This window comes from Squalius cephalus (genome assembly GCF_949319135.1).
Source record: "Squalius cephalus genome assembly, chromosome: 7".
Classification (NCBI taxonomy): Eukaryota; Metazoa; Chordata; class Actinopteri; order Cypriniformes; family Leuciscidae; genus Squalius; species Squalius cephalus.
Window position 1 is genome coordinate 21,597,131 of NC_137128.1, and position 12,392 is coordinate 21,609,522.

Genomic DNA, 12,392 nt, shown 5'->3' on the forward strand with positions numbered 1-12,392 from the left:
CCTTAATAATGTTCTCAAAATGTTTGCACAACAATGTGTATGCACGTATATTTTAGTTGCATGTGTTTTTTAGAATGTTCAAACCTAATATTCCCATAATGTTGGCAAAATGATCAAATGGAACGACCCCTTAGAAGGGTTAGTTCGACCAAAAATTATATTCTGTCATTAATTACTCACCCTCTTGTCGTTTCAAACCCGTAAGAACTTCATTCTTCGGAACACAAATGAAGATATTTTTGATTAAATCTGAGAGCTTTCTGAACCAGCCATGTAATCACCACTTTCAAGGCCCAGAAAGGTAGTAAAGACATCGTTAAAATAGTCCAAGTGACTACAGTGGTTAAATCTGAGTTCACTATTTTTCTTGTTTAAATTTTCAATACGAACACACTATTCACTATTTATACAACAAAATGGCTTTGAATTGAAGCCAATCAAATTCGAGGATCGGAACTCTAGATTATTTAGAAATTCTATTTTGTCATTTGATTTAACTGTCTCGTCATATAAGATTGAAAAGGTCACATTATTAAGTTGAGCTTTCTACATTTTTGTCTGAAAGACTGACACAAACAGAATAAGATTGATGATAACACTTTATTACATTCATTTATCTCAACAGCAATAAGAACATGTTTCTGAAATCAAATGCTTACTAAACCAAATCCGGCCAGTAGATCACGAGGTAGAAGATTTCAAATGGTTTGGTGCTACATATGTTCAGAATATTCACAGCTGACAGGAAAGATGCAAAGATTGTGAGAAGCAAATTGCATAATTTATGTGCACATCAAATTATCTACAAATGAGACACATTCTAAAGGTTGTCCAGTGGGTATTTGGCTTTCTTCATCGTTACAATCAGTATCATTATTGGACCTGATGCATTTTTTTTTTACTAAACACAAATAATGTAAACCATATACTTTTTTCCCCCCGTTGGGTTACATCAGTTCATTTCTAATACATCATCTATACATAGTTTCAATGGAAGTGTGCAAAGCTTTTGATGACTAATTCAAGGACTTGACCTAGCAAGACATTCCTGATATTTCAATGATTATCAGTCCAAGAAGCTTGTTCAATAAATAAAACAATCCCTCGAGGGATCCATTTTTCTAATTTTAAATAAATCACCCGAAACAGAAACTAATGGGTCCTAGGTAGATTCTTTGTGCCATGGAAAAATAAAAGAATGCGTTTGATCTGTGACACATGAGGCTCAAAGTGACTCTTCAGTAAAACTAGCCAGAATCCAAAGTGACAAAAAAGTCTGTCATATATATTAATATCGGCATTTCTTAAAATGTAAACAAAGCTTTTCTTTTAACATCCAAACAGTCATAAACACCAAAAGATAAACCATTTCTGAACATTCATATTCTCAGACATACCATATAAGCTAGCTAGCTAGTTAGCCATCCTTATAAAATGGGCATTGTCTTTCCTGTTTCACTGATTTTAATTGTCTCTTTTTGGAGTGGATTTTTGGAGTTTTGGGATTGTGTCGTCATCTTAAGGCATTTACAGTGTGCAACTCCAAAACATTCCCATCTACTTCAAAATAAGGAATGTTTCAATGAAATATGATGATTAATAATGACCTTTTAACTCAGTGACCTCAGTTAAAGCATAATGAGGTGGTTAATACGTCAGGCATGTACCAACCGGCGTTTACAATCATGAACACCAGCACACATCGGCTGTTGCAGGCTGGAATCGTGAAGACCATAAATAGATTTCTTTAGATATAGCGAATGTTGATATCAGTAAGTGAACTTTGTGGGTTCATTGAAACATCCGAACTTTGAAGCAAGGAATGGGTTTTTTGGATTACGTCAGGTAATATCTTTGGCAAGATTTTTAGTCTTTTTTCACATGGGTTGGGATTACCCAATGAAATTCTCCCAAGACTACACACCTAAAAGCATGTGTTGTCGTGTGAGCTTCCATCTTGAGGATGGTAGATGGCGTTGATGATGAGAACTACATTAAGCAGGCAAAAAGAAAGAAGAGCAGTAGTAAGTCCTTTTGTCTTGAGACAAAAAACCCTGAGATTATATATATATATATATATATAGAGAAGGACATTTCTAATGATGTCCTTCGCATTGTCCTTGCGTGTTAGGACACGCAAAATCACCAACAAACAATGCTCTGAAAGCTTTTTCAAAATGTAAAAAGAGGGAAAACACACGAGGCAAAAGCACAACATCTGTATCCAGCACAGTATCTGTCATTAGAGTATCTATCCTCAAACGTTGTCCGAGGTAGTGCCGACTGGAGAGTGCCGACTTATTCTCTTTATAAGCAGTTCGAGAGCTATGATGCTGAAATACATCTTCTCTGTGGCTAACAGTTGAAGGAAAATGGAGATGTGGAGATTAGATATGGCGGCCTGTGAGGAAGTAGAGGGGACGGTCCTCGCTGCAGTTGGCCGTCTGAAACTCATCTCGCAAACGAAACTGCCACTCATCCTCCAGCTCCAAACGCACAATAGTCTGACGCAAGGAGCTCCGGTCCTGACAGATCACACACAGCGTGGCGCCTGCAAGATGAGTGACACAAATAATGATTTAAAGCTTCTTATAGGACCTCATCATGCTTAGAGAGGTGTGCTATTATTGTTATAACAGCTCTGAATTTTTAGTTCTAAAAACAAGGTTTTGTGTTTGAAATGTGAAGATTAGAGACTACCGTTCAAAAGTCTGTGAAAGAAATTAATACTTTAGCAAAGATGCATTCAATTGATCAGAAGTGATCAAAAGTGAAAAATAAATGCTGTTATTTTGAACGTTTTGTATTCATCAAAGAATCCTGGAAAAAAAGGTATCATGGTTTCCACAATATTATTATGCAGCAAACATTTATAGTAATAATAAGCATTAAGCAGCAAATCATCATATTAGAGTGATTTCTGAAGGATCATGTGACACTGAAGACTGGAGTAATGATACTAAAATTCAGCTTCGCCATCACAGGAAAAAGTACATTTTAAAATATATTCAAATAGAAAACGGCAATTTTAAGTTGTAATAATATTTCACAATATTACCGTTTTTCCTGTATTTTTGGGAATAAATGCAGCCTTGGTGAGCATAAAAGACTTTTCAAAAAGATTTGAAAATGTTATCGACTTCAAACTTTTGAATAGTGTATGTTGGTGCTTTTGTTATTTTTTTTTAAATAGTTAAAGTGCCCTTGTTATGGTTTTTCGAATATTCCCTTTCATGTAGTGTTTAATATCGCTGTTTGTGAATGTAAACGTTCTGCAAAGTTGTAAAGTGCACGATAAATAAAGTTATTGTCACCCAAAAGAAAGAATCGACTCAGAACCGCCTAAACGAGTCGTCGGTAATTCGAATCTCACTGCGTGACGGTTCTACGTCACGAGACAAGACATTTGCATAATGCCCACCTATGTTGCATGTTGTCCGCCCGCGAACAACTTGTCCAGTCCTCAAATGTCGTTTTACTGACGACTGCTTTTCAAATCTCGGAGTTCAACGCAGGATTCGCAAAAACTCTTGCTCTTGAAATATGGGTCAGTACTCAGTCAGTATATTTGGACCGGCTTGCTCCTCAGAATCACAACCAGTAAGTATGAATAATTATTGATGTAAATATTTTGTACCAAGTTTTGTGTTTTATATTGTGTAAGTTTCCGGCTAATCGGATAACTCACTTTATTACTGTCTTACTGAAATACTTCTGAAAATCAGCTGTGGGCCACTATTACCTAATATTGTCTATTAATGCAGATTGTCTGTCGTTCTTACTACTTTGAGTAAAGAGTAAAAGGATGGAGCAAGATTTGTTTCACAAGCGTTTGTTACATCAGCGCAGTGTTCGGCTAACATATGCGCTGATATTGATACAGTTAAAATTTGAAATATACACAACAGTTTGTTGATGGACATGCACTTGTTAATGCTGATGGTGAGGAATTACAGTTGCAACATCTCATAATGTACCTCAAACTGAGTAGCGTATCACTGAGAAACGTCCTGCTCGAGTCGTCCTTGCGATGGAGGTTCGGGTTGAATAACTAGTTCTTCCAGTGTTTCATCATCGGACTCGCGCTCGCATTGATATGGTAAAATCGACGCCATTGTTAGTGTCTTTACAGTGTGTACAATCGCTGAGCTTCAGAAAGAAGCCCCCGGAGCTGAAATTCAGTTATGATAATGGTTGTTGTTTCCAACACGCGCTGTAACCAGTAGACCAATCACAACAGACTGGCCCATCTGACCAATCACAGCAGAGTGGCTCGCGGAAAGGAGGGATTTAGAGAGACTGAATCTTCAGACGAGTCGTTTGAGAATCATTGAAAATGTGATGATGTGCAATGTATATTATGTGAAAATTAAAGTGTTTTTTGACCTTTGATGCATGTAAACTTGTAGTGGGAGACCTTCAAAACAAAATTAGGAACCTTTAAAATAGCATAATAGGGGCACTTTAGTCTTTATAATATTTGGTATATTCCAGTTGTAAGGAACCCAGCCTCACCTTTGAGGAAGTTGAATTTCTTCAGGAGGCTTGAAACGACAAAGGAGTCACACAAGTAGAGCAGCAGCCCACTGAAGACCACGCACTGATGATCCACATTCACAGAGTGAGGCCGCGAGCTCACGTAACACACTTGAATCTGTAAACACAAAGAAAACACGACAACTGAACTAATATGCTCAACAGAATCTGCTTTCAGTCAATAGTGCATCTCCAATTCATTCTTTTCATTTCCTGACCAGTCAATGCTTATTCGTTGATAGTTAACAGTTGTTTTATGAAAAAGAGCAGCATGAACTTTCTTCAAAAGTTCTCCTTTTGTGTTTTATGAAAAAAAAAAAAAAAAAAAACAGCACACAGATAAAAACTGATATTTTTACCTCAGGGCCGAGGTTGAGGTAGCCATCTATGGACAGCACGGGGTTAGCGCTGTTACAGCGGGCCAGAGGAAAGAGACGGTGGCTGCAGGACTGCAGAAACTTCTCCAGCAGGAACTGAGCAGGCGCAGACAGAAGTGTGTGTTCACTGTCCGGAGCGCACACATACTGAGATGCACACACATGCACCGCTGTCTCAATCCTCTGCAGGGAAAGAGACGAGGAGGAAGAGGTTATTTTAGAGCTGTTAGTCTCTTACAATGGTACTGTTGTGCATAAACAACTGTTTTTAAACCCCACAAAATGTGACAAATAAAAAATGATAATATAATATAATATAATATAAACACTAACGTCCAAATGTTTGGGGTCGGTACGATTTTTTAAATATTTTTGAAAGAATCTCTTCTGCTCACCAAGGCTGGATTTATTTGATCAACATTCAGTAAATACAGTAATATTGTGAAATATTATTGCAATTTAAAATAAGTGTTTTCTATTTGAATATAATTTAAAATTGAATTTATTCCTGTGATGCAAAGCTGAATTTTCAGCATTATTACTCGTCAGTGTCACATGATCCTTCAGAAATCATTCTGATATGATGATTTACTGCATATTTCTGCACATTTCTTATTATTATCAATGTTGAAAACAGTTGTTCTGCTTCATATTTCTGAGGAAACCGTGATAACTTTTTTCCCAGGATACTTTACAGTCACTTTTGATCAATTTAATGCATCTTTGCTGAATAAAAGTATTCATTTCTTTAAAAGAAATCTTACTGAGCCTAAACTGTTGAATGGTAGTGTAATATAATACATTACACTGATTTATATACCAATATTTAATTATAGAAATTGCACAAATGTAGGCAAACATTGTGAATGTAAATTTTAGGGAGGTGAATTGTTTAAGTTGGCATGTTCAAAATGGCAGCAACAAAATGACAAATGGTTTTGTAGCGTCCACTAGTGAACGTATAATGTAACTGCAGTTGCCATTAACTCTATGCTAACAAGCTAATATTAGTGTTTTGTCCGTAATATAAGTTTGAAGTGGCCTTTCTGTTCTGAAGGGATATTATGAAGCTCACCATAAGTTTGGGCTTGATGAGGAAGTCTTTATGTCCTCCGATGGGGATGTGTTTCTTCATGATGCTGAAGTGATTGAACCGACAGAGCAGAAGACCACTGCTGTTTGCCCTCAGGTTGAAGTCCACCTCTTCACATGTGAACCTACATACACAAACACACACGTACTTGTTGTTATAATTCACAACAAGAAACACGCAAAAATTCTCCTTAGCAAAAAGCAACAAAAAAAACCTATATGCATGTGTCAGTACTCAAGAACTACATGCTCTTCGCCCTCAGAATGCAAACACTCACCGGTTGAGGTCATACTGGACGTTCTGAGTGAGGTCAACGTTCAGCATGATGAGGTCATGCAGGTGACAGCGAGAGAAAGGGCTTGTGGGAGCTTGAGAAGACAAACTGCTGCTCCATTTCCGCAGGCCACACATGGCATACAGAGAGATCTTAGGAGTGTCCTCCATGTGCTGTAGGACGCTCTTCAGTGACACGTTCATCACCTCACTGAGGGAGAGGCAGAGAATCCATGGATGTTAGACAACCAAGACATTCTAATTAACAAATCCGTACATGGATCCATCCATCATTCCATACCTGTTGCCCTCAGGTCCAGGCTGATGGGCGTTCCACAGGACGCAGGAGTCATCCATCATAACTATGAAGGGCCACACGTCCTGTCGTTTGACGCCCTGCTCCTCTTGCCTGTTCCTCTCCAGCTCCAGGTTGTGGTAGGACAGTTCCTTGATCATGAATCGAGCCGCTCCTGAAACATCACATAAATACCATCAATCACAAAAGGAAGGAACTGTGTGTGTTATAGACAAGCAGAATTTTCCAATACAAAGAAGAAACGCAGCCGTGACCGATACTCACCCACTCCTGAGTTGTTGAACATGGCGGGCAGCACTAGAAGGATGTGGTTGGGCCAGTATTTCCTGTAGAGGGGCATTTCATACTGCTTGACCACCAGAATGTGCAGGTGCTCGGCTCCCTCCATGGCATGGTAGATGTTGAGAAGCCCGTGCTCCTGGCGGCCCGTTGTGGGTGTGAAGATTGGACTTTTCAGCAAGCCAGACTCCTGAGTCGGCAAACAGAGCAGTATAGTCACTTTAAGACTTGTGCAATATGTTCAGAAAACAATGTAAAAAAAAACGGGAGTGATGACTCTGCAAACACAGAATTTTATGCATTGCTCAGGTATCCAGGTGTTCCTTACATCAGGATGTATTTCTAAATTTATTTTGTACTGACCTTGAATGCACGGGGTATAAAGACAGTATAACAGACAGCTGATCCTGGTCAGTTTTGTGGCTTTCATTTTGTGGCATTTAGTAAATAGTAAATATTAGTAGTAATAAATAGTAATAGTAGATAGTAAATATTATTTTTAAAATCTCTGTTTATGTCTGTCTTTGAATTTTGTCTTGTGTCCACTGTTCAGATGTATTTATCTATATTTGTTAGGCATAAGCTACCTTTTTTGTTATCTGTAATTATGCAAATTATGACATGATTATTTAAATATTATTTGCTAATTATGATTATAGTCATTTACCTATATATATACTATATAAACTGTGTGTGTGTATATATATATATATATATATATGAAGAGTTCAGATGCAAAAGCCTCTAAGTGCCATTTGAAATTTTCTTCTAGAATGATCATTTTTATAAAGCTTGTATATTTAAGTTAAGTAATTTCACTTAAATGACAATTAATAGGTAATCTTCATTGCCATTTAAGTGAAATTACTGAACTTAAATATACGAGCTTGATAAAAATGATCATTCTAGAAGAATATTTCAAATGGCACTTAGTACTTAGAAAGTGCTTAGAGAATGAACTCTTCAACCAACTTTGCCATCACAGGAATAAATTAAATTTTAAAGTATATTAAAATATAAAACAGTTAGTTTAAATTGGAAAAATATTGGATAATAGTTGATTATATTTCTGTTTTACTGTATTGCTGTATTTTTACTGTATTTCTATGTATGTATATATATAATCATAGTTATTTTGGGGGGCATTCACTTGTCTTAATAATAATAATATTATATACTGTATATATAAAATATAGATATTAGCTTGCACCCCTTAAAGGGACAATTCACACAAAAATGAGAATTCTGTCATCATTTACTTGGCCATATATTATTACAAAACTTGTATGCTCATATGATTTTACAAGACAGAACAAGTCATATGCAATACTTTTTTTTAAATACTTTTTTGTTTGTTTGTTTTTTGTTTTTTCGTTGTTGTAATTGTCCTTTTTGGAGCTTGACAGATTTCTCCTCACCGAAAAAACAGCACACAGGTTTTTAACAACAAACACGAGGGTGAGTAAATGACAGAATTTTATTTTTTTATTTTAAGCGACTAACCAAACGGCAAAAAGGCTATTGGTTTGTTCTGTGTTATTTGTCCTGCTCCTCTTTAATAAGTACACTAAGCGTGTGTCTCTCACCTTGTCTGAGAGCAGTGGGAGCCGCATGCTCTCTAAGTGACTGCCCTGCTGGCTGAAGACAAAATGAGGCTCTCTGGCTTTAGGAATGATAAAGTGCAGCTGGACTTCCTCTCCCAGCATAGATGAGCAGAATGTGAAGGCGTGGAAGGTGCATTCGGACAGCTAGAATCAGACACGCAGAACATCTTACTACAGCCATATATCTTTATAGACATGCTATTACTTTATGATCCATCATTTTATGTAAAAATATGTAAATATATGTTGATGCATCACATGATCGATCGGATATGTCCTCACCTGAGCGGCAGGAGCAGGCTCGCTGTAATGGTGGCACTGCTCACAGTGGTGAAATGCATTGTGGGCCGCAAACAGGCTGAGTCTTACAGACACTGTGTTTCTCTTCGGTGGCTCATCTTCTGACTCTACTCTTTCTATTTTAACCCCTGTGTTTCATGTGCAGATGAAAAACGGCACATAAACATACTTGTACAATATTTTCAAGCTGCTTTGAAACAAGGCACACCATAATAAAAGAGAAGTTCAATACCGTTCAGGGTCTTTGGCATCCTGTCTGCATACACTGGACTGGCATAACTGAACTTGTGGTCACGGGGGTAGAGGTCAAATGGCAGTTTGTGGATGTCCTCCACGTCAGGCCACTGCAGTCCACTAGCAGGGGGGAACTTTGATTTGTCTTGCACGTCTAGAGAAATAAATTCAAGGTCATTAATGAAAAGATCAAGAGAGGGATGATCGGGTGAAGTGTTTCAATAAAGTGTTTTATTCTCTGTGTGGATAAAAAAAGAGCTGTATTTAGAAGCATGGAGAATGCCTTTAGTATGGCTGGGGGGAAAAGGAAAAGGAAGCTTACCCTCCTCCAGCTCTTCTTCATCATACACGTCCACCTCCAGAAGGCGAATCAGCATCCGGAACAGAATTCGAAGAAACTGCAGATACGCACCTGTCTTTCCAACCTAAATCAGAGCCAAAATGGAGAATGAGAAACTGGATGTTCAGCAAAGAGGACAATTAGCATGAAACAGAGGTCATTGTAAATGGGCGTGGCTTAACAACAGACTTTGCCTCTAATTAGTTTTTGTATTTTGTGTATTTTTTGCATATTTGTACCTTTTCTTAATATGTTAATACTTAATGTTTAAACTAATTTTAAATGCTAAAATATTTTGTGCATTCTAAATTAAATATCACTTTTGACCACTACTAAGAATAAGAATAAGGTAAGGTAATTTTGAATATTTTGTCTGTGTATTTTGTATTATTGTGTATTTATTTTTTTAATAAATATTTAATTTGTCATTTTTTACATATATTTTGTTTAAGTTTATATTTAAACAATATTTTAAACACTTAATCTTTTACATTTTTAAAATGTAAAATTATTGTGTATATTTTGTCTACTTTACCTGTGTATTTTGTATATTTTAACTATATTTCATAGATGAATAGATTTTTATATATAAGTGTTCAGCTTTTTAACTATTTTATACATTTTGTGTATTTTAATTGTGTATTCTGTATATTGTAACTATTTTTACAAATATTTAATTGTTAACTATTTTTGTACTTAAATTGTGCATTCTGAATATTAAAACTGGTTTAATATTTAGCTTTTAAACTATTTTGTATATTTTCTGTATTTTCACTATGTACTGTATATATTTTAACAACTTTTAATAAGTAGCTTTTTAACTATTTTTGCATATTTTGTATATTTGAACTTTTTTTATTTTTAACTTTACATATAATTTAAAAATTTTCATATTTTGTGTATTCTACATGCATTTTTGATCACTTTATTGTTATAAAACACCATAGTACCAGTAATAGTGATGACAAACTAAACAAAAACCACTAATTAAACCACCTTTTAACCCTTTTTAAGCTACTTCTCACCTGTGGTGGCCCACTCAGCAGCAGTCTTCTGGGATGGGGCGCAGCCGGCACTTCGTAATCCGCGTGGTGCTGCCTGGCTGTGGTCCACTGGCGATAGTAGAGGGACTGCTCTGCTCCGCCGAGACCGTGAGGAACAGGCGGTCTGAGCGGACTGCTCCACGCCACATCACCGTGAGGCAGCAGAGATGCTGAACTGGGCTGACCCAGCGTCTCAGGGGCCAGCAGGGCGTACGCCGCCCGAGAGAGAACCGCCGTCCGGGGGAAGACCTGCGTCCTGTTACACTCACGTGGAGCCTGCGTGGACTGGCTCGGTCTCTGAGCTGCCGGAGAGGAGGAGGACGAGGAAGAGGACGAGGAGGCAGAGGAGAACGAGGACGTGGCGGAAGAGGAGGCTGCCTGGGAGTCACACTCCTGTTTGAAGTGAATGGGAGAGGTGCAAGAGTCCATTACATTTCTGCTAGCGGATGGGTCGCTGTGCGTGGCGGATTTGTCGAGTACACTTGAAGAACTGACGCCATTTTCTGTGGTAGAGCCTGAAGATTAGATAAGAGAAGATTTAATGAGTAATTTGAGGACCACACAAGACAAGAACCAGGCTCAACTTGTTTCCAGTGTCACTCACCAGAGGTCCTGGTTGCAGCACTGGCGTTGCTGGGTGGTCTTTCCAGCTCCATATGGAGATCGTCATGTTCTGCCGTTTCTCCTGAGCTCCTCTCTTCATCTCTCGGCCTCTCTTCTCTACTCGCTGCAGTTTTCGTCTCAGGTATTACTCTGCGTGTCACATACGAGCAGGCCAAACCCACTTCCTGTTCCAGTGCTGTGCGTGTCAGGTAGCTGGAGTCAATCAGCCGCAAGTCACAGTACTTCAGTGACCTGAACAAAATCACACACAAACATGCTCAATCTGCATGCGACCCTTCAGAAGTTAAAAATACTGCAGTTTAGTTTATCCAGCAGAATCTTATTTGATCTTTTGGATAGTGCAGGATCTTGAAAAAAGCCAAACATGTACTGGAATAATACCACTGGACCGTTAAATGAAATTACAGGGACAGAGGTTCGAAAATATCCTGAAAGATTTCAATCCAACGTCAACATTTTAGAAGTGTGGCTGTAACAACTGTAGTAACCACAAGGTGGTGCTCTTTTTAACAGAATAAAACGGGAGCCAAAAGACTGGAATGCATTGTGCATCATTTCATTTATCCAGGTCAGCGTGTAATGTCAGATAATATTAATATCTCTGTCATATTTGAACTAGATATCTGCCACCTGAATCAAGCCTGAGGAGACTGCCAGGTTTCAAGGTTGCAGTTTTTCATGTATAACTTCAGGTTTGCTTTCAAATAGAGCCATGTAATTAATGAAAAACTGCAACCTTGAAACCTGGCAGTCTGGGGGTCTGGCAGTTTTTGTTTCAAAAATGTATTTTGTTAAGATAATTGTTATTTGTGTTAATTTTATTTAAGACCAATTTAACAAAGTAAAATAAAAAAAATAAAAAAATAGTTTTTAACAGAAAGATATTTTAATGTTTTTGAACATCTTATGCTCGCCAATGCTGCATTTATTTGATCAAAAATACAATGAAAACAGTAATATTGTGAAACATTATTACAATTTAAAATAACTGTTTTCTTTTTTAATATATATTCAAATGTAATTTATTTCTGTGATGCAAAGCTGAATTTTCAGCATCATTACTCCAGTCTTCAGAGTCACATGACAATTCAGAAATCATTCCAATATGCTGATTTGGTGGTCAAGAAATGCTTCTTACATTATTAACATTGAAAACAGTTGTGCTGCTTTATATGTGTGCGTGTGTTGGCATGGAATACCTTGGGAAGGTCTCTCCTAGAGGATCTTTTCCTGTGAGGATGACAATGCATGGAAGACCTTCCAGATCTTCATATGTTTGCGGGACCCACTCTTCATTTTTACAGCCCCTCCAAGCCTGAAATGCACATAGTATTTATTCCATATTACTTTTGGAGCTTCCGAGAGCAGATTTT

General features: G+C 37.5%; 1 protein-coding gene across 1 annotated transcript in view; it reads right to left on the reverse strand.

The window, feature by feature from the left end:
- Nucleotides 1-588: 588 nt before the first annotated feature.
- The window catches only part of greb1l (GREB1 like retinoic acid receptor coactivator), a 54,929-nt gene continuing 43,125 nt past the window's right edge, over nucleotides 589-12,392 (reverse strand). Inside the window, exons 21-34 of the mRNA XM_079875801.1 lie at nucleotides 12,219-12,334; nucleotides 11,000-11,250; nucleotides 10,378-10,910; nucleotides 9,335-9,437; nucleotides 9,011-9,166; nucleotides 8,761-8,906; nucleotides 8,461-8,622; nucleotides 6,860-7,064; nucleotides 6,581-6,749; nucleotides 6,284-6,490; nucleotides 5,989-6,130; nucleotides 4,896-5,096; nucleotides 4,516-4,654; nucleotides 589-2,551 (exon numbers count right to left, since the gene is read on the reverse strand). Of these exons, the coding sequence (XP_079731927.1) occupies nucleotides 2,388-2,551; nucleotides 4,516-4,654; nucleotides 4,896-5,096; nucleotides 5,989-6,130; nucleotides 6,284-6,490; nucleotides 6,581-6,749; nucleotides 6,860-7,064; nucleotides 8,461-8,622; nucleotides 8,761-8,906; nucleotides 9,011-9,166; nucleotides 9,335-9,437; nucleotides 10,378-10,910; nucleotides 11,000-11,250; nucleotides 12,219-12,334 (2,694 nt within the window). The 3' untranslated portion in view covers nucleotides 589-2,387. The remainder of the gene's footprint in view (nucleotides 2,552-4,515; nucleotides 4,655-4,895; nucleotides 5,097-5,988; nucleotides 6,131-6,283; nucleotides 6,491-6,580; nucleotides 6,750-6,859; nucleotides 7,065-8,460; nucleotides 8,623-8,760; nucleotides 8,907-9,010; nucleotides 9,167-9,334; nucleotides 9,438-10,377; nucleotides 10,911-10,999; nucleotides 11,251-12,218; nucleotides 12,335-12,392) is intronic.